This window comes from Panthera onca, chromosome D3 (assembly GCF_046562875.1).
Source record: "Panthera onca isolate mPanOnc1 chromosome D3, mPanOnc1 haplotype 2, whole genome shotgun sequence".
In the NCBI taxonomy this organism is placed as follows: Eukaryota; Metazoa; Chordata; class Mammalia; order Carnivora; family Felidae; genus Panthera; species Panthera onca.
The window spans coordinates 35,479,828-35,500,967 of NC_138350.1; the positions used below are offsets into that span (position 1 = coordinate 35,479,828).

Genomic DNA, 21,140 nt, shown 5'->3' on the forward strand with positions numbered 1-21,140 from the left:
TTTAATAGTCCACAGATACATTCAGTTTTCTTTTAAAAATACGAAATTTAAAACCATTTAAATGGTTTTAGCACTGTCTTTATGAAGAAAATAATTCCATCATTTTTTTCCTTAAAACGTGAATCAATTACACAAAGATCAGTAATTACCTTTGAAATGAACTTTTATATTCTTCAGAAATAAGGAAAAATACAGAGCAATAATAATTCCCACACACTGCTTGTGAGAGTGGAAATTGGTACAGCCACTTTGGAAAACAATTTGGTAATGGTAGTACTTAGTAAAGTTAAAGAGGCATGTATCATGTGACCCACTTCTAGGTATATTTCCGAGTAATATTCTTGCACATATACACCAGGAGACATACAGTTATTGTCAATACAGCATTTTTTAAATGTTTATTTTATTTCTTTTGAGAGAGAGGGGGAGAGAGGGAGAGAGAGAAAGAGAAAGAGAGAGCGAGAGCGCTCATGCATGCAGAGCGGGAAAGAAGGCAGACAGAGGAGAGATAGAATCCCAAGCAGGCTCCGCCTTGTCAGCACAGAGTCCAACTCAGGGCTCAATCTCACGAATCCTGAGATCATGACCTGAGCCAAAATCAAGAGTCAGGAGCTTAACCGACTGAGCCACCCTGGTGCCCAACAGAGCATTTTTTAATAAAAATAATAAATTGGAGACAAACCAAATGGTAGGAAAGAAAGTTTTAGTCATACAATATGATACAAAAAAAGACTGAAAATAAATGGCAGCTATGTACATTATCATGGATGGATTTTATATTTATAATTTTATATTTTTATATATTTTATATTTATATTATTGAGTAACAAAAGCATGTGAGAGAAAAATAGATATGAACTGCTGTACAGATCTTTAATGTATTACATATGCACAAAATACATGTTTTAAAACGATGTGATATAGGTGAAATAATATGCAATAAATGTTTTTAAAAAATATTTTATGTATTAATGATTACAAAAACTGGGAATTTTGATGCCATTGTAAAAAATGTTTATTTATTTTGAGAGAGAGAGAGAGAGAGAGGAGAAGGGACAGAGAGAGAGGGGGAGAATCCCAAGCAGGCTCCACACTGTCAGCACAGAGCCCAACATGAGGTTCAATATCACAAACTGTGAGATGATGACCGAGTTGAAATCAAGAGCAGGACACTTAATCAACTAAGCCATCCAGGTGCCCCTTTGGTGTGACTTTTTTAAAAACCTGAACTAACTAGTTTTCAAAAAAAAAAATCTAATGGGCATAAGGGAAGGTGGAAATTTACCTGCCAATTTTCTATAAAATAACATTTAATATTGCTTAAAAATATTATTTATCTCCTCTTCATTTAAATTCCTTTTTTGCACATATGCTTTGTATTGTATATAATTTAGTGTATTGGTGTGTCTATCCTATTTAAAAACTAGTATACCTGTAGTATTTCTACATATATTTGAAGGTGCATGATCAAATTTTTTGGTGACAGTGTGAGTAATCAAAGAGTGGTTGGAGAGGCCTCACATTTCTCAAAACTTATTACAAAGCTATTATATCACGACAGTGTGGTATTGACATAAAGATAAGCATACAGATTAGTGGAAGAGAATTGAGAATACAACAACAAATCTCTACATTTGCAGTCAAGTGGTATTCATTAAGGGTGCCAGGAAAATTTAACTGGGAGATAATAACCTTTTCAACAAATGGTGCTGGGACAACTGGATATCCGTATGCAAAAAAATGAAGTTAGATTCTTACCTCACACCATATATAAAGTTTACATCAAAATAGATTAAAGAGCTAAATGTATGAGCTAAAACTACAAATCTCTTAGAATGAAACACAGGTGTCAATATTCATGACCTTAGATTAGGCCACAGTTTCTTGGACATGACACCAAAAGCACACATACGCAAAAAAAGTAGATAAAGTACATCATCAGAATGAAAGGCTTTGTGCTTCAAGTGGCATTACCAAGAAAGTGAAAAGGCAACACACAGAATAGGAGAAAATTTTTGCAAATCATTTATCTGGCAAGAGATTTGTATCTTAAATACATAAAGAACTATTAAAACCCAATAAGAAAACAAATAATCCAATTAAAAATGGGCAAAGGGTCTGTATAAACACTTTGCCAAAAAAGATACACAACTGGCCAATAAGCACATGAAAAGATGCTCAACATCAGTAGCCAGCCAGAAAATGCAAATCAAAACCACAATGACATAGTATTTCACACCATTAAAATGGGATAATCCAAAGGCAAATAATAAACATTGCTGAGAATGTGAAGAAACTGAAATGTTGAAGGGAATATAAAATCATACAGCTCCTTTGAAAACAACCTAGCAGCTCTTCAAACAGATACACACAGATAAACGTACCGTGTGAATTCCACTCCTAGGTACATACTCAAGAGAACTGAAAACAGATATTACTCAAAAAATTATACATGAATATTAAAATAAAATCATGAATATTAATATATAAATACTAATAGCATTTTCATAATAGCTCAAGTGGAAACAACCCAAATGTTCATCAACTCATGAACGGATAAACACATCTCAACACAGTTTAAAAAGGGGGTTAGAGAATGTTTTAGATCGTGGGAGGATATGAATAGACCTTTAAGGGTTGGTAAGATGTCCGAGGTTGGAAAGGCTGCCTAGAATTTCAAAAGGACTCATAGGTAGTACACATTTTTTTAGTTGAGGGGCTACTGAGGTAGATGTAAGATTTTATAGTTATTTTAAATACAGCTAAGTATAGCTCGGCAGAAAAAAAAAGATACAGATTCAGATTCAGATTCAGACGTGAGGACTGGGTTATGATTTAAGACTTTTCAGTAATTATTTATTTATGTATTATTTTTGAGGGGGGAGGGGCAGAGGAAGAGGGAGAGAGAGAATCTCAAGCAGATTCCACATCCAGCACAGAGCCCAATGTGGGACTCAACCTCATTAACTCTGGGATCCCGACCTGAGCCAAAATCAAAAGTCAGACACTTAACCGACTGAGCCACCCAGGCACCCCAAGACTTTTCAGTAATTAAAGTGTACAATTTTGGACAATTCACTGAACCTCTTTGGGCCTCAGTTTCCTCGTGTCTAAAATGAGGAAGTTGGACTAAGTTCACCTCTACCATCCAAACTCTAAATAATACATAAATATGAAAATAATTGTTTATCTCAGGTTGAAGGAACTGATGTGAAACTATGCAGAAATAAAGAAAACCAACACATTTAAGAAGTTATAACACTGATAGGTTCTAAGAAAATTCAGAGTCCAGAATTTAAGATGGTAATATTCATCAATCAGAAGCTGAAGTAAAATGGGCCACGCCAGAGAAAACTCAACTTAGTCTCTTCCTCTTGACCTTGAAAGTGTTTATTATGACATCATCATCAGTCTTCTCGTGGTATCAAGGCAAATATGAGTGGCTCTATTATTCCGAGATGATATTTCCTAATTGAGAATACTTACTAATCTATGTATGTGCAGATGTAAAGAGGTGAAGACTTAGAAAAAAATCTATCTTTGGTTTCATTCAGTTAGTTTAAATCACAGTAAAATAAAATGGGAGAGTCAAAATTATGCTGAAGAGAGGACAACTTAAAGGGGTAAACTTATTAAAATGTACTGGAGATCCTGTACTTGATGGCACTGTGGACATGTTAACAAGAAAACCTGAGATTCGTAGATATATCATATATATGGATATTATATAAATATATATGTACACTATATTTATAATTATATATATGTACATATACATGCATATATTATATAAATGAATATATATAAATGATTAAATAATAATTAAATAATATATAAATGAATGTATATACATAATATACATATATATTTTTAAGGTCAGGAGCAGACAAAGTAAACTAAAATAAAATACCAGAAGAGCTGAATAAATTAGGAATAACAGTGTCTCACAGGAACTAAAGTCTACTACCTGTTTTCAGAAGTTCTTAGATATTCAGGATTTGGGATAAATAAGCTTTAGTTTCTAAGTTTGTGGAACTGAGCTCTATTCTTGTGATACCTTTAACAGTGATAAAGAGGTAATTTTTTCCATGTACTTTCTCATGAAATAAATACTCAATAAAAATATTTTACCAGAGTAAAATTCATAATGTTCAATGAACTGTAGCCTTTTATAATGGTAGACACATAAAGTGACCACCCCATTTTTTTCAAACTCAGGAATGACAATTATTCTATTTTTGTCTTTTTTCTCTTTCTCTGTTTTCAAAGTCTTTGTTGTTAGGAAATAAAATTTGAAATAAAAGCTTTTCTAATTAACTGCATGCCCGTGTGCTACGGACACAGTAGAATTTTTTTGGAAGTCATGCATGCCCCAACTTCTGGGACTAGCAAGATAATTTACACAAAAAGGTAAGTTATTCTTACCTCATGTTCTGATGGAACTTAACAGAACTCCCATCTCCTGTCCTTTCTCAATTCAAAACCCAAAAGTAGTGACTGGGTTCACTCACGTGGCTTTGAGTAAGACACACCTGCTCGTCTCTAGAAAGGACTACATATCATCTTCCCTCTCCTTGGTTAAAACATTACTGTTGATGAAAACTTCAATGAGGTGAAGATCAGCAAACTTTACTGTTTTATCTAAAGACGAATAGAACACTTCTGAGTGTTTTATTTCGCAATCTGTATCGTGCCTATTGTTACAGAAGAATAGAAGGCTTCTTCTCTCCAGTTTGTAGTTAAGAGACGAAAAGATTAAATATAACAAAAAGAGCAAGGAAAGGTCACAAGGAGTTGCTCTGAATCACTGCAACAACAATAATGATCGCTCATTAAAGGCCTCTCTCTGTCAGCTCTATGTAAATTTCCTCTAACTCTAATATGCTTGACAACTGTGATTATTCTCACTTTTCAGATGAGGGAATTAAAGCCCATAGATTAAAAGATTCTTATCAGGTGCAAAGGAGGTCAGAGGGGTGAGAGTGCTACAGGCTAGAGGAGTTGGAGGCAGCTTTGTGAAGGACCTGAAGCCTGAGGAGCCCTTTGGAGGGCAGCAGAGGAAATGGAAGCGAGATGCAGCCAGGTGGACGGCAGGCGGCGCTGGAGAGCAGGCCTGGAGGAAGAGCGTGGAACGGAAAGGACATGGCCTACCAGACCTGCTGCCTGGGTGACATTCTGGGCAGAATGATCTGCACTGGAGGAAAAGTCACTAGTCCTAGAGTATGAGCCAGGAAAGCAGAAGACCTTGGAAGCCAAGTTTTAAACAAAGTCAATGAAAGCTCTATGGAGAGAGTGACAGGATACAAATGTATTTTTATATTGTGATTAAAACGTTTTTAATTCAAGTATAATTAGCATACAGTGTTATATTATTGTTAGGTGTACCATACGATTCCATGATTCTATACATTTCTCAGTGCTCATCAGCGTAAGTGTACTCTTTATCCCTTTTATCTATTCCACCCATCCCCCCCCCCCCCCCACCTCTCCTCTGGCAACTACCAATTTGTCCTCTGTATTTAAGTCTGTTTTTTGGTTTCTCTCTTTTTTTCCCCCTTTGTTCATTTGTTTTGTTTCTTAAATCCCACATATGAGTGATTTGATATGGTGTTTGTCTTTCTCTAACTTATTTCACTTTGCATTATACTCTCTAGGGTCCATCCATGCCACGTGGCAAGATTTCATTCTTTTTTTACAGCTGAGTAATGTTCCATATATTGTCCATCTATATGTGGACACCTGGGTTGCTTCTATATCTTGATTATTGTAAATAATGTCACAATAAAAATAGGGGTACACATACCTTTTTTAATTAGTGTTTTCAATTTTTTGGATTAATACTCAGTAGTAGAATTACTGGATCATATGTTAATTCTATTTTTAATTTCTTGAGGAAACCCCATAATGTTTTCCACAGTGGCTGTACCAGTATATGTTCCCACCAACAGCGCACAGAGTTCCTTTTTCTCCACATCCTTACCAACACTTGTATTTCTTGTGTTTTTGATTTTAGCCATTCGGACAGGTATAAAGTGACATCTCATTGTGGTTTTAACTTGCATTTCTCTGATGATGAGTGATGTTGAGCATCTCTTCATGTGTCTATTGGCCATCTGTGTGTGTTCTTTGGAAAAATGTCTCTTCAGGTCTTTTGCCTGTTTTTATATTGGATTATTTGTTTTCTTGGCACTGAATTGTATATGTTCTTTGTATATGTTTGATATTAACCTCTGTCAGCTATATCATCTGCACATATCTTCTCCCATTCAGTAGGTTGCCTTTTTGATGTTTTGATTATTTCCTTTGCTATGCAAAAGCTGTTTATTTTGATGCAGTCCCAACAGTTCAATTTTCCTTTTCTTTTACCTTGCCAGAGGAGACATACCTAGAAAAATGTCTCCACAGCTGATGTCAAAGAGAGAGGACTCAACTAAATAAAATCAGAAACGAAGGAGGAGAAATAACAGAGATGCAGGAGTATTTTAAACATGTTTTGTGGCTGAGTAGGCAACATTAGAATGGGCAAAAGCTGGAACCACCAAGGAAGGTTAGAAATTTCAGCATGTAGGGGCGCCTGGGTGGCTCAGTCGGTTAAGCGTCCGACTTCAGCTCAGGTCATGATCTCACAGTCCATGAGTTCAAGCCCCACGTCGGGCTCTGTGCTGACAGCTCAGAGCCTGGAACCTGCTTTAGATTCTGTGCCTCCCTCTCTCTCTGCCCCTCCCCTGCTCACGCTCTCTCTCTGTCTCTCAATAATAAATAAACATTAAAAAAAAAATTAGGGGCCCCTGGGTGGCTCAGTCAGTTAAGTGTCTGACTTCTGCTCAGGTCATGATCTCACAGCTCGTGGGTTCGAGCCCCGTATTGGGTTCTGTGCTGACAGCTCAGAGCCTGGAGCCTGCTTCGGAATCTGGGTCTCCCTCTCTCTCTGCCCCTCCCCTGATCATGCTCTGTCTCTCTCTGTCTCAAAAATAAAACAAAAACATTAAAAAAATTAAAAAAGAAAAGAAATTTCAGCATGCAATAACGAGGATCCGGATATAGGTAGTGGAAATTGAGAGAAAAGAACAAGTTAGTATTTTGGAAGTAGAAACAACAGGAGTTAGAACCAAATTAAGCATAGAAATATGGAGGTGAGGGTCAGAGGTGGCCAACTGATAATGTTGACACCTTATTCCACTTTTCTGGAAGATGACCAAGAACTTGGAGAAACAGAGACGGGGCCCCGAGTCTCAGCCCTGATTGGGTGACCTGAAGGAAGCTAATATTCCTGACAAAAATAACTGCAGTGAGACAACTATTTGAAAGCAACCAGGACAGGCAGGGCTTGATGCGGCTACAGAAAAGAAAAGAGAAGTCTGTGGGATGAGCTCATCATTTACTCTGGCTGGTTCCCATAATCGGTGATCAAGGATCACTACATAATCAGTTGCATGAAGAAAAAGGAAAAAAGTGAAATATCTTTTGCCCAGGAATAAGTAAGTGTATTCACTTAATGGGCTTCTCAAGTTCCTTGCCATCTTATTCTGATGCCTGGCAAAGAAATTTTAGGCCAAATATATGATATGCTACCACCATATTTTATGTGCCATATGTACATGTTATTGTGCGCGAGGGTCCCCTGTATAATCAATGTAAAAGCTCATTTGTGTCCATGCTCTGGGATTCAATGGATAATTTTACTATGTTAAATTATTTTAGAGGTTTACTGCAACTCTGTATTTGCTTTCTTTGATGAGTTGCTAGTGACATGCACTGCCTATTTGTTAAATCCTTGTTTATTGAGGTAATAGCCAATTATAATATTGGTCCTATGGGAAAGTATCATCTATTCCATGGCCAGCAACCTAATGAGGTAATTTCCCAGCACTGTGCTGAAAAGCAAGGGCAGCCTCTATTTTGTGCTGAATTTTTATCTGAACTATGAAATATGCTTCAGAATGCCATGTAAATATATTTAAATAAGCATTTCATATAATCTCCTACCCAAACAACAACTCTTAAGTCTAGCATGATAATAAAATTAGAATGAAGAACTATTTAGAGCAATGTAGAATAATTACACATAGAAAGGCAACTGTACGACGCATAAAGAATTAAAATAAACTTCTGTATCTTTACTCCTTTACCCTTTTACATCGGTGCTTAAATCCAGAGGCACAGATACACATTTATATTTTTCAACACAGTAACTCATTCCTTCACTTTCATTACAGAGATCTCAACCTAAAAGAAGTAACGGGCTGTTTCTTTGAAAGAGTATGTATTTCATGTAAACATATCATTTAAAAGTACTTACAGTCTTCATCTGTCTGTACTATGAGTTCCTGACTTTCTTTCCGTCCCTCGGGATTCATGAGGATGAGTTTCACGCTGACGTTGGTGTATGGTGAGAGGTTAGTGATCGTATGTTGAGGGTGTGAATTATCTGTGTCCCAGCTTACTTCTTCTCGCACTTGTTCCTGCCCTCCCACTTGGTAACAGTAGTGGACCGTGAGATTATAGCTATGGCAGCGAGTTACATTATATCCGAATGGCTCCCAGCGGATGGTGATTTGTCGAGACTTGACTTCCACCACTTCCAGTTTTCTTGGGCCACGCATGGGATCTAATACAGAAAAGAAAAGGAGGAACAAGAAAACAGAAGAGAAATGAATTGTAAGAGGTCGGTGAAGGCCAGATGTCACAGATAGTCTTAGTTGTCCCGAATATCTGGTCTCTTCCATGATAACGAAATCCCTAAATCGTAACTGGGCATCAGGCCACCCAGAATAAAGAGCAGAATCTTCAGTGGCTTCTGCAGCGAGGTGTGGCTCTGTGTCTAAATTCTGGTGATTGGCATACAAGAGGAGATCGAGAACGGTTTCTGGGAGGCGTCCTTAAAAGGAGCTCACCATCTTTTCTCCTTCTTCCTTCCTGTGTGCTGGATTGAGGATATGATGTTTTTCGCTCATGCCAACAGGATGGGCCATGAGGCACATAAACATTAACCATTCGAAGCAATGATGAAGGACCCAGAGTTTCTAATAATCACTGAGTTACCATTCTATCCCTGAACTGACAACTTCCAAAATTTTCATTAGAGGGAAATACAGTGCTTTTCTTTAAGGCTCTTCTCCTCTGAGGCTCTGACACATGAAACCAATCTCAATGTGAATTGACAAATATGTTTTATCTTTTAAAATTAATTTACAATTACGTAATTGGAAAACATGAGAGAAAAAGCTTGAGAATTCAGCATGAAATAACCTAACGATTAGAGAGCATAAACCTCTGAGCAGGACTCCAGGCCTTTTCTGCATTTTGATTTGCATAGAATTTCATGCAATTACTCTACAAGTAGTTCTTTCCTATCCCTGACAACGTCTTCGTATTACTGCTGAGCCCAAGCTCCAGATACAGAGTTTCAAACTTAGAAATCTAAATGATTTGCAGGGACTATATAAGTATTTTAAAAGTTTTAAAAGAAAGAATATATACAGAGAAAGCTTTAACTTGTTCATGAGATGATGATGAAAACCACAGTACTAAATACATAATATTTGGGGTGCCTGGGTGGCTCAGATGGTTAAACATCTAACTCTTGATTTCTTACGGTTCGAGAGATCAAGCCCTGTGTCAAGCTCCTTGCTGTTAGCTTGGGATTCTCTCTCTCCCTCTCTCTCTGCCCCTCCCCTGCTCATGCTCTCTCTCTCTCTCTCTCTCTGAAAAAACAAACTTTAAAAAATAAACATGGGGTCCCTGGGTGGCTCATTCCATTAAGCATCCGACTTTGGCTCAGGTCCTGATCTCATGGTTTGTAGGTTCAAGCCCTGTGTTGGGCTCTGTGCTGGCAGCTCAGAACCTGGAGCCTGCTTCAGATTCTGTGTCTCCCTCTCTCTCTCTCTGCCCCTCCCTCCCCTGCTTGTGTGCTCCCTCTGTCTCTCAATAAAATGAATACATGTAAAAAAGATACATAACATTTATTGAGCACTTACTATTTGCTATACACTTTTCTAAGCAGTTTACCTTTCGTGGATTTGCTCATCTAAAATGCTCTGTTTTGGACTATCCATAAATATACTTACTTCATATATTTTGACTTTTTGTTTTCCTGAATTGTGGTCATCACACATGAATGTAAAGAGATCCATGATTGGTAAGGGAAAATCAGCATGAAAACTTGAGAAATAATAGCTATTTACTGTATGTGCACTTATTCTGTGTGACTTGCTTTCTATACAGTCTCTATTCCTCAAAGCAATCCTGTGAATCAAGTGCTATTCTTCCCAATATACAGATGAAAAAAATTGCAGCCAAGGTGGGTCCAAGAACGTGGTTCAAGGTTTCACTATGGCTCTTGAATTCATATATGTCTGACAACGAACCGTGTTGCTTTAACTCTCTACTGCAGAGTATCTAGCAAAATAAAGAAATTATTAGATTTAAATTAGAATGTTCAAGATATCCCCAAACCCACCTAAAACATGACCACAGACTGTAAAATATAATAAAGATCGCATGTATTTAATCTTTGAACAAAAGTGCCTTGTGAAGATTCTTTCCTCTTCTCTTTCTAATTCCATAGAAGAGGGGTCTATGCCATGTTCCCCATTTCAGCTTTGCCAGAAAACTCTATCTATACTTTGTGGCTATTGGAGATTTGTCTGGACTAACATTGAAGTTCATTTCTTGATTTCTGTTTGTGCATAAATTCCTTGTTTTCTCCATCACTTAGGACATAGGAAGAACCTAGAACTACTAACTACTTCCTTTCCTGTGACCTCCAACAAATGAAAACACTTCAACGGAAATGATACCTTGGTTTTATATGTGCAAGATGGGATTTATCAGCCAGATATCTGCTCAAACCATAAAATGAGGTTAATAATGATCATCATGCTACTCTGTCCTATAGTAATTCTAGGAACCAAGGACGAGTGAGACAAAAACTCCCCCAGAGAATCCTGAGTGGCATCCTCATGGAATGCACCTTATTACTAAATCAATGTCTTATATTTAAATTGCTAGTATTAGGGGAAATATCATAAATAAGTTATTTGTAAATAACATTGACAGTTTTTTCCAGTCTCATGAAGTTTTGCAATGTAAAGGAAATGTCTAATTTTATATAATGCTTTGTTAGTTGAATGTTTACAAAACTTTTAATATGCTCCAGATCCCTTATACATAAACAGATTAACAAACAACTCTTTGCCCCCTTCCTTATTAATCACAGGTATCCAAGAGAACTGTTCTAAAGCATTTTCCCAAGGTTTTCATCAATTCTGCTTACTAATAAAATGACTAAATGTTTCAGATATTAGTTTAAACAAGGCAGTTCTAACTTAATTTCCATTAAAAAAAAAAACTACTTTCTATTACATAAACAGGCCTGCATCATTTCTTAGTCAAGAAAATACACACATGGACCAAGTTCTTAGTCAAGAAAATACAGGCGTGGACTAAGTTCCAGGAATGAAAAAGCCAAGGGTTCAGTCTATTTACTGGTCAAGTTTTCTTGAAATGCATGCTGGCTTCCCCTCTGTTAATACCTCTAAAAATTCCATCATGGTAAAATCATGTCTCAAACTTCCCATAAATTTGTCAAAGAAAACAGCTAAGCCTAGCACAAAACAACCACATCTGTGGCCAAGGTTCCAGAGTTGCTACTGTCAAAAGGGGTAACTAGCAGACTAGAGACAGAGGCTGTTTGAGGTCCAAACCTTAGATGCAAAGAGACGTGTGCTCATTGGCTTGAATCTTCAAGATTCTGGTTCACCCCCAGAACAACACTATCTTACAGAAGCTGTTACAAACAAGATATCACCATTTATGTTCTCTTGGGCCTTTGCCTCGAGTATAATGCTGTTGTGTCTCCTAATATGTCCACGCCAAAATGGCAGGGGCACATCATATCAACAGGGGGCAGGGATGAATGTCACTTTATCGCTCCATTCCAGCCATCCCCTGACTTCTCCATTAGTGGAAAACTTAAGAGAGAAATTGAATCAATACCATGATGCAGAGGCTCCTGGGTAGCTCAGTCAGTTGAGTGCCCAACTCTTGATCTTGGCTCAGGTCATGATCTCGTGGTTTGTGGGATCAAAATCTCCTGCACTGATGGTGTGGAGCCTGACTGGGACGTGCCCTCTCTCTCTCTCTGCCTCCTGCCCACCCTGCTCACACACACACTCTCTCTCTCTCAAAATAAATAAGTAAACTTAGAAAAAAATACCACAACGCAGGCAACGAGGTCCACCTTAGATGGAGAGCTGTCATTTCTCTCACCAGGGCCAGAAGGTAAGGATTAGTTAAGTGAGACGGGAAAATGGGAGCTGGTAACATAAACTGAACGCTGTGAGTTGCCAACTACCTGTGATGACATTCTTTTTTGAGGGTAACGTTGACAGGGTAAGTACAAGGACTAAGGGAATCTGACAATCCTTTCAAGTCATGCTAAGCAAATGGCCTGATTTTATTGCTTTTTTTCGTTTCTTCTGCCATTCTGAAAATCAAGCTCCGATCCAGAAATGGTGTATAATGGTTACATCTTAAGTTAGTGTTTTATAGAACCTTTATCTTCAATGCCTCTGCTGGAACCATTTCGATTAGCGCGCTGCTAAGTGTGAATGAGGCATTCCATGGGGACATTTACTCCAGTGAGTTATACTGATGATCGCTGCAGACTTTGAAGGGCATTGTTGTAGAAATATATCACACCGTAGGCAGTAAATGGCAACTTCATAACCAGAAATGTGTAATTTCAGCCGGCTAATTACAACTCATACTGCATTTCTAGGAGCAGAATGTGAGCACTGCCAAAAACACTTGGAATATATTACTACCATTATATGTGCACAAAATAAATCTCTTAGGGTTAGATAACAGGGTAATTAATTATATTCACAGGACCACTAGGCAGATATTTGCTTCTGTTTCCTCATGATCCTGGAGATGCTACTGGGGATGCGAGTCGCTTCCAAGGCCGTTCTTCTTCACACTCACACCCTTGGCCCACACTGGACTGGGTCTCATGACAGGCCCCACTGGCGTGAATCATGAGGCCAGGCGGCCCAACCTGGGCCCAGTGACTCACGATAAGAGACCAGAACAGCCTCCCTGAGGAGAGCAATGGCTGTCGTGCCTGAAGCTTAGTCAGGGAGTTCTTACCGCTTCCCGGGCTGGCGGCAGCATTTTTCATTCTGTTCTCTTTCTGCCAGTTCCAGCCAGGTTTCATGCGGAGAAGTCTGACAGTCACAGTCCTGACCTGGGGGACCAGCAAGCCCAGTACTAGCCTCCGGCACTTTAGCATCCTATTTAATCAGTGATCCTGGCTCCTTCTACACTCAGTCCTGTTTTCCTACGAATAAGGGCAGAAACTGACTGGGAGGATCAATTTCCACTGCAGGTTCAATTCACAGCTCATTTCTCTGGAACTCTGCTCTTTACTTCTATTACAACTACGGTGCTTTTTCAGAAACTCAATTTCAGAACCTGTGAGAGATATTTGGGTGTAATTTTAGGATCCTGTCATTGACAATCAAATACATAGATTACAACCAATGCTCCCGCTAACAGGTTTCTCTTTTCTTCCTCTTCATGAACTATCCAGGGGTCTATTACAATAAAAGCGGTAACAACCAGAATGGCATGGTAGGTCCCCTTTGGCACCTTCAGCTACTGTGTTTCTGCCTTGTCAGTCACACAAAGGGAGACAAAATAAGAATGCAACAGCTTTCTTTACTAGCCAGTTAAATCAGAGCAAATACCTGTTTAATTAATACTATATTGGCTTACCCAAGCACTCGATATTCCTAAGAAGCAAAGATTCCAGGCACACGGCACTGTTTTCAAGTGACATAAATATAGTCTTTGAGTCAGTCAATGTTTTCCAGAGTTTAAAAAGTGTCCCTTGTCAGTGAAGTTGAAATTTTAATTCATAAAATTTATTAAATTTAATTTTTTTTTTTTTAATTTTTTTTTTCAACGTTTTTCATTTATTTTTTGGGACAGAGAGAGACAGAGCATGAACGGGGGAGGGTCAGAGAGAGAGGGAGACACAGAATCGGAAACAGGCTCCAGGCTCCGAGCCATCAGCCCAGAGCCCGACGCGGGGCTCGAACTCACGGACCGCGAGATCGTGACCTGGCTGAAGTCGGACGCTCAACCGACTGCGCCACCCAGGCGCCCCTATTAAATTTAATTTATGCTACCTTACAGGCATCTATATATCTGGGATGTAATTGTAGAAGTTAAAAGTCACCATATGGATAGTCTTTTCCCCCATAACACTTTTCACAGGTATCATGTGAATTGTTTTTGGATTGTCTCATAATTAAAATCAAGAAATGTACTTGAAAATTGTCTATTTTTCTGAAATATTTCACACAATGCTACATAGAATGGTTTCTTGCCAAATACAAAAAAACCCTAAATTTCAAACATCATACTTATTTAAGAGATGAAAAACAGGCTCACTGAACAAATGAATGGAAGTATAGCAGTGCTAAGGCTCGCACATAATCAAACATTCTCCTTCCTTCCTTGGTCGAGGATGGACATATTCTTCACAGTGTCCCATGTGCTTTCCAAGCGTGGGTTTGAACTTGGCCTAAATGATAAAGGTATGTAATCGACTGGCCCATGTTGCTGGAAAATGTACTATCCACCTACCACTTTTATTGATAGTTTTCATTTCCCTCCCAGGAGAAAGCCGAAATTCCTATTCACATTGTAAGGAAAATGTGAAGGATTCTTGCATGACAAAGTGACTACTCGAAGGTGAGACCCTCAGGAAGGAGCCCGAGGCTGCATACACACACTCTAACTAGGAGCAACCACTTACAGCCTGGGGGAGAATTCTCTAGTGGTGTCAGGAGATACTTGAAAGAACAGAGTGGGAAGATGCTTTGTTTACTGTTTGGTTTGCACACTAAAAAAAAATAATAATAAATCTATCTACCTATCATCTATTTATCTCAGGTGTTTGGTTAATCACCCAACGTGCATGCTTTTAGGATAATTTCACCAAATCTTTCAGGGTAATATTTTTTAAACAATTTTTTTTTAATGTAACGTTCTTAAGTAAAGTTTGTTGAAAGGCAGGTGGAAAAAAGAGGCAGTGAACAATTTACTGTTGACAACTTCTGAAGAAAAGAAATTTATGCATTGACAAGGCACTCAATAGCAAAAGCCTTTGTCATATTTTATTCTGCCTGCATTGATTAACTGCACAGAATAAGGCCAGAAGTCCCACAATGCTTGAAAGACGTTATTCTGTTAAGCATGAGTATTCTTTTCATTGGCGTTAATTTAAGGTCGTTGAAATTTTAAGTAATAAAACCTTGGAAAAGCATTGAAAAGTCCTAAGTAAAACAATCACCTGTGCACCTACTAACATCAAATGTGTTTTTGTGTTTTGCCTCAGATCAGTTTTTACGAAAGAAATAAAATACTACTGATATAAATTCTTGCCACTTTCCTGCAAGCAATCCCAAGGTTATTATGTTTCATTCCCAGACATGTTTTTATACTTTCCTTACATATATCTGGGATGATTAGAACTTTACATAAATGCTACCATTCTTTGCAGCTTGAAAATTCATTCAATGTTAGCCAAGTTTAAAAATATAAATCTAGTTATAATTTTAACTGGTGTATAGAATTCTATTAAACAAGCCATAGCTTACTTATAGGTCCCTCCATTGAGAACAGATAGGGTGAGTCTACTTTTTCTCTGTTACAAGCACCGTACAAGGAACATCCTCGCACACATGTTCCTTAGCCACCATTTCCCTTGATAAACATAAAATGTGGGACTCTTGGCCTGTAGAGTTTGTACATCTTCAAGTGTACTAGATAATGCCGAATTGCTCTCCAAAAGGAAAACAACATTCAGATGTTCCTTTCCCCTCAGCGAGATTCTATTTCAAGGCTAAAAAGCTAAAGCCCCTTCCTGAGGCGAGATCTTGAATTATCGGTATTGGTTCCAGTAAAATGTAAATAAGCAAAGTCTACTATGGGACCATTTTAGGAGCTGTCTCATTTATATGATATAATCTTTGAAATGGAAATGTATTATGTACAGAACTATCTTCCTTCAGCGATAGCAACTCTGCATGGCACGTGTTTATGTTAAGAGTCTCTCCCAATAACCATTCATCACGTCATATTATGTGGATCTGCCCAAAGCAAAATAAAAAATTCAAACTCACCACATAGAGAACTAGATAAATTAATGAACTGATGGATAATATATCCACAAAATAATTGTTAATTTTTCTGATGACAACAAAATGGCACATCATTTACTATGAAGGACTCTTTCACTTCCACACAACTAGATCCAGCATATATATTTTTTTAATTGCACAGAATATAATGTATCTCCAGTGGCACCTCACACCGTGTTCCTGTCGACAATAAAATAACATGATAGCTGCCTACCTCCTCTCTGCAATCTAAAGAATAACCCTTGGGCCAGGGGCAGCATAGGGAAAGCTAAACCTGAGGGCTCTAGGTTAATCTCAGATACTTGGAAGTAGCTCAAGTCAACAGTAGTAGTCAATAGTCAGTACTGCCACTTGGATTCCAGGAGACAAAAACACAAATGTTCTCGGAAACAAAATCATTCCTAAATATGGTTTTCAAAGATAAAGACCAGCCAAATATGAGCTCATTAGTGGAGATCACCGAAATTCCCCAGAAAACTGCCACAGTGAGTCAGCAGAAACAGGAAACAACAGATGTCGATGTAGACGAAGAATATAAAATGGGAGTACCACTTCCAAGTTTAAAAATGTAATCACAAAAATAAGCATGCCACCATGGAAAACAACCAGCTGGATTGTGAAAACAACTAAATATAACTTTTAGAAATAAAAGATTAAAATATAACAAAAACTCAAAGGATGAATAAGACAAGAAGATTGGACACAGCTTAAGAGAAAATTAATGAACTAGAAGATATATCAGAGAAGAATATCCAGAGTGCAGCACAGAGAACCAGAAACAGGAAAGCAGTAGAAAATAGGAAAGAGAGATGCAGAACAGAATATGAGAGGCTGACTCATTTCTAATCTCGCCGGGAGGAGAACAGAGAGAATAGAAGCAGAGGCACACTACCTGAAGATATAATGTCAGAAATTTCCAGAACTGACAGAAGACATCAATGAAAATATAAAGAAAGCATAACATGCACAAATTAGGTACACAGTTAGACATCATGTAGTTTAACTACAGACACCAAAATCAAAGAGAAGATCTTAAAAATATCTGGAGAGAAAAGACATATCAGTTACAAAGTAATAGCAATTAGGTTGACAGGAGGTTTCTCAACACATCCATGGAAGGCAGAAAATGGGAACAGTATATCCAAAGTGCTGAGAGAAAACATGCCAACTTACAACTGTACATCTAGCAAAACTGTCTTTCAATAAGGTCAAAGGATGATTTCAAAGAATCAAAACTGAGGAAGTTTACTATAAATAACCTACATTCAAGGACAAACTTCAGGAAGAAAAAAAATGATGTTTGAAGGAAAGTCTGAGATGCTAGGAGAAATGAGATGAGGAAAAATATCTAAATTTGTATTCGTAAACTAATAATAATGTCTAATGTGAGAGGTTTTAAAAATAGCATGGAATTAAACTACTAACAATAAGCGTAGTGTAGACAGAGAAGGCAATGCTCAGCGTCGGAAGAGTACAAGATCCTTACATCACTGGGAACGTGGGGGTTTAAGTTATTAATTATAGGCTTTTTTAAAGTATGCAGGATGAATTTTCTACAGTAAACCACAACAAAAATAGCAGTACGTGACCTTTTGCAACTATAAAGAATAATAATTTTTAAAAACCTCATACATTCATAGGAAAAACAAATAAGTCAAATGCCTATACGAGCCAATTCTACTTGTTGGTAGAAACATGTCCAGATACATCACAAATCACAGTAAATGTAAATGGAAACTTGTCAATTAAAACATCCAAAGAGTTACACTCAATGTAAAATCAATACCTTGCTATATGTTGTTTAGAAGGAATAAATCTAAGACACTTGTACATGGAAATCTGAAAGTAAAATCCTATTAAAAAAAAAAAGGTGATTGGCAAATACTGACCATAAGAATCACAGAATAGGTGCAGTAAGGGACACAGAGAATCATTACATAATGACAAAAGTTTTAATTCATCAAAAGAAGAAAACATTCATCAAAAAGATAAAAGAACTATAAATTCTTACGCACCCATAAGATAGATAGCCTTAGAGTGTATGAAGCAATTGATATCTTAATACAAAACCAAACAAGGATAATGTGTATGAGCAACATATTTCATTCATGCATCGATGAGTAAATTATGGACAAAATATTCAAATCCACCGTATACATAAAAATGATAATACTGCATGACCAAGTTAGATTAATTAGGATGGTTTAACATAAAATGTCTATAAATGTAATTCATCACATTAACAAATTAAAGAAGAAAGACCATACGATAGTTTTAACAGATGCAGAGAAGTGTATTTGTCAAAATGTCCACTCACTAGAAGGAAAATTAGCAAATTAAGAACAGAATGAAATTTCACATGCCTGCATCAGCAAGTATTGTTCTGAATGGTAACAAACAAAGGAACCACACAAAGATGCAAGCTATCGCTGAGTCTCCTGAATATTTTCCTGAAGGTTCTAGCCAATGTATTACTACATTTTATTTCTTACGAAATAAAAGGTATAGGGGCGTCTGGGTGGCTCAGTCAGTTGAGTGTCCGACTTCAGCTCAGGTCATGATCTCATGGTCTGTGGGTTCAAGCCCCGTGTTGGGCTCTGTGCTGACAGCTCAGAGCCTGGAGCCTGCTTCCGATCCTGTGTCTCCCTCTCTCTCTGCCCCTCCCCCACTCTCACTTTGTCTCACTCTGTCTCTCAAAAATAAATAAATGTAAAAAAAAATTTAAAAAAAAAAGAAATAAAAGGTATAAAATTTGAAAGGGAGCGTGCCTGGGTGGTTCAGTCAGTTGAATGTCTGGCTCCTGAGTTTGGCTCAGGTCATGATTCGGGGGTCGTGGGATTGAGCCCTGCATCAACGGCATCAAACCCTGCGCTCTGCACAGCGTGGAGCCTGCTTAAGATTCTCTCTTTTAATAATAAAAATAAAATAGAATTTGAAAAGGAAGAAAACAAAACTCAAGTTATACACAACGTAAATGTCAGCACACACATAAGATCTACAAATTATAAGAAGCAGCAAATGTTTAGCAAGGTATCTAAATATACAATTAGTGTTAAAATCCTTCATAGGGGCACCTGGGTGGCTCAGTTGCTTGAGTGTGCGACTTCGGCTCAGGTCATGATCTGGCGGTTCATGAGTTCGAGCCCCACATTGGGCTCGCTGCTGCAGCCTCTCAGGGCAGAGTCCACCTCAGATCCTCTGTCTCCCTCTCTCTGTTCCTTCCCCACTTGTGCTCTCCCCCAAAATAAGTAAATATTAAAAAATCCTTTGTATTTCTACATATTAATAACAAACTGAATCACCAATTTTACAAAAGACAATATTCACAAAAGGACCAAAATATGTAGGTGACTCAGGAACAAATCTTGCAAAAGAACAATAATAAAAATCCAAAATTCTGTTGAAAAGCATTCATGGGACTCAAAATAACTGCAGAGCTAGATCATGTTCATGAACAGGCAGACTCAACATTGTAAAAGTATCAGCTCTCCCTGAAGTACTCACTGGAATCAGTGCAATTCCGATCAAAACCTCATTAGGGTTTTGAGAAACTTGATGAGTTGATTCAAAAACAAATACACAGCCAAGGCCCCCAAAGAGCCATAACACTCCTGACCAAGAACGGAGTAGAGAAACTTGTCCAATTAGATGGCAAGAGTTATTTAAGCAGAGTGGTATTGCCGAAAGAATAGGCAATATTCTGCATTGGAAGAGTTGGAAGCTCAACTGGCTTAGCCACCCAGGTGCCTCGATAGAGGCGGAAATCCTTATTCTGACTCCTGGAATAAGGAGAGTTAGTACTGGGGAACCTGTGTATCCACATCAGAAAAAAAAAATAATGAAAGGAGATTCCTATTCTTTACCCCACACCACACAAAAATCAATTCTTCCTGAAATTAAAAGCTTAAAGATGAAAAACCGAATGTAAAATGTATGCTAAAGTATGTGGGTGGTTATCCTTCTGATCTCAGGGTGAGGAGATGTTTTTAAAATAAGAAACAAGAAAGCACCAAGTGTCAATGAAAAGCTTAATTGTTTATACCACATTAAAATCAACAACGTATGTTTATTAAGCTGTACCATAAAAAAGCTAAGACATCATCTTATTCTTGTAAAAAAAAAAAAAAAAGAAAGAAAAGAAAACCAACCAAATAGACCAAGGACAAAAGATATAAATAGGCATTTCATAGAAAAGTGAAAAGGTACGCCACTGGGCAGAAGATCTTGGCAACCATTTAACAAAGGACATATATCCAGGATACAGACAGAATGTCCAGAGATCACAAGAAAAGGTGGTAACTCAAAAGAAAAATGGGTGGAAACTAAGAAAACGAGTTTCACAGAAGAGGAAAAAATAGACCATTAACATAAAAATATGTTCAAGCTTCAGGGGCGCCTGGGTGGTTCAGTGGGTTAAGCATCAGACTCTTGGTTTCGGCTCAGGTCATGATCTCACAGTTTCACGAGTTCGAGCCCCACGCAGGTCTCTGGGCTGACAGCATGAACCCTGCTGGGGATCCTATGTCTCCCTTTCTCTCTCTGCCCTCCCCTGACTCGTGCTGTGTTCTGTCTCTCTCAAAATAAATAAACAAACTTGAAATAAAATGTTTAGAATATGTTCAAGCTTCATATTAACCTGAGAAAAGCAAATTATTGAAGGTTGTAGCAAGGTTCCATTTTATACCATGCAGATTAGCAGAAATTGAGAAGTCTAGTCACACTAACCGTTGGCAAGATATAGGTTTACACACATACCACTAATAAGAATGTGACACGGGACAGCTACAGAATGCCTGGTATCATCTCATAAGATAGATATTTGAATGCCCTGCAACCTAGCAGTTACAGATTCAGGTATACATCCCGGAGTAACACTTTAAAACTTCTCTGATAATAAGAACATTCTGGAACACTTTTAAAATATCA

The 21,140-nt window shown here is 37.8% G+C and overlaps 1 protein-coding gene across 6 annotated transcripts in view; it reads right to left on the reverse strand.

Moving 5' to 3' along the window:
- The window catches only part of PTPRM (protein tyrosine phosphatase receptor type M), a 796,527-nt gene that overhangs the window by 309,760 nt on the left and 465,627 nt on the right, over nt 1-21,140 (reverse strand). For all 6 annotated transcript variants that reach the window (XM_060613276.3, XM_060613283.3, XM_060613278.3 and 3 more), the window contains one exon: nt 8,300-8,608. In XM_060613276.3, coding sequence (XP_060469259.1) covers nt 8,300-8,608 — 309 coding nt within the window. The remainder of the gene's footprint in view (nt 1-8,299; nt 8,609-21,140) is intronic.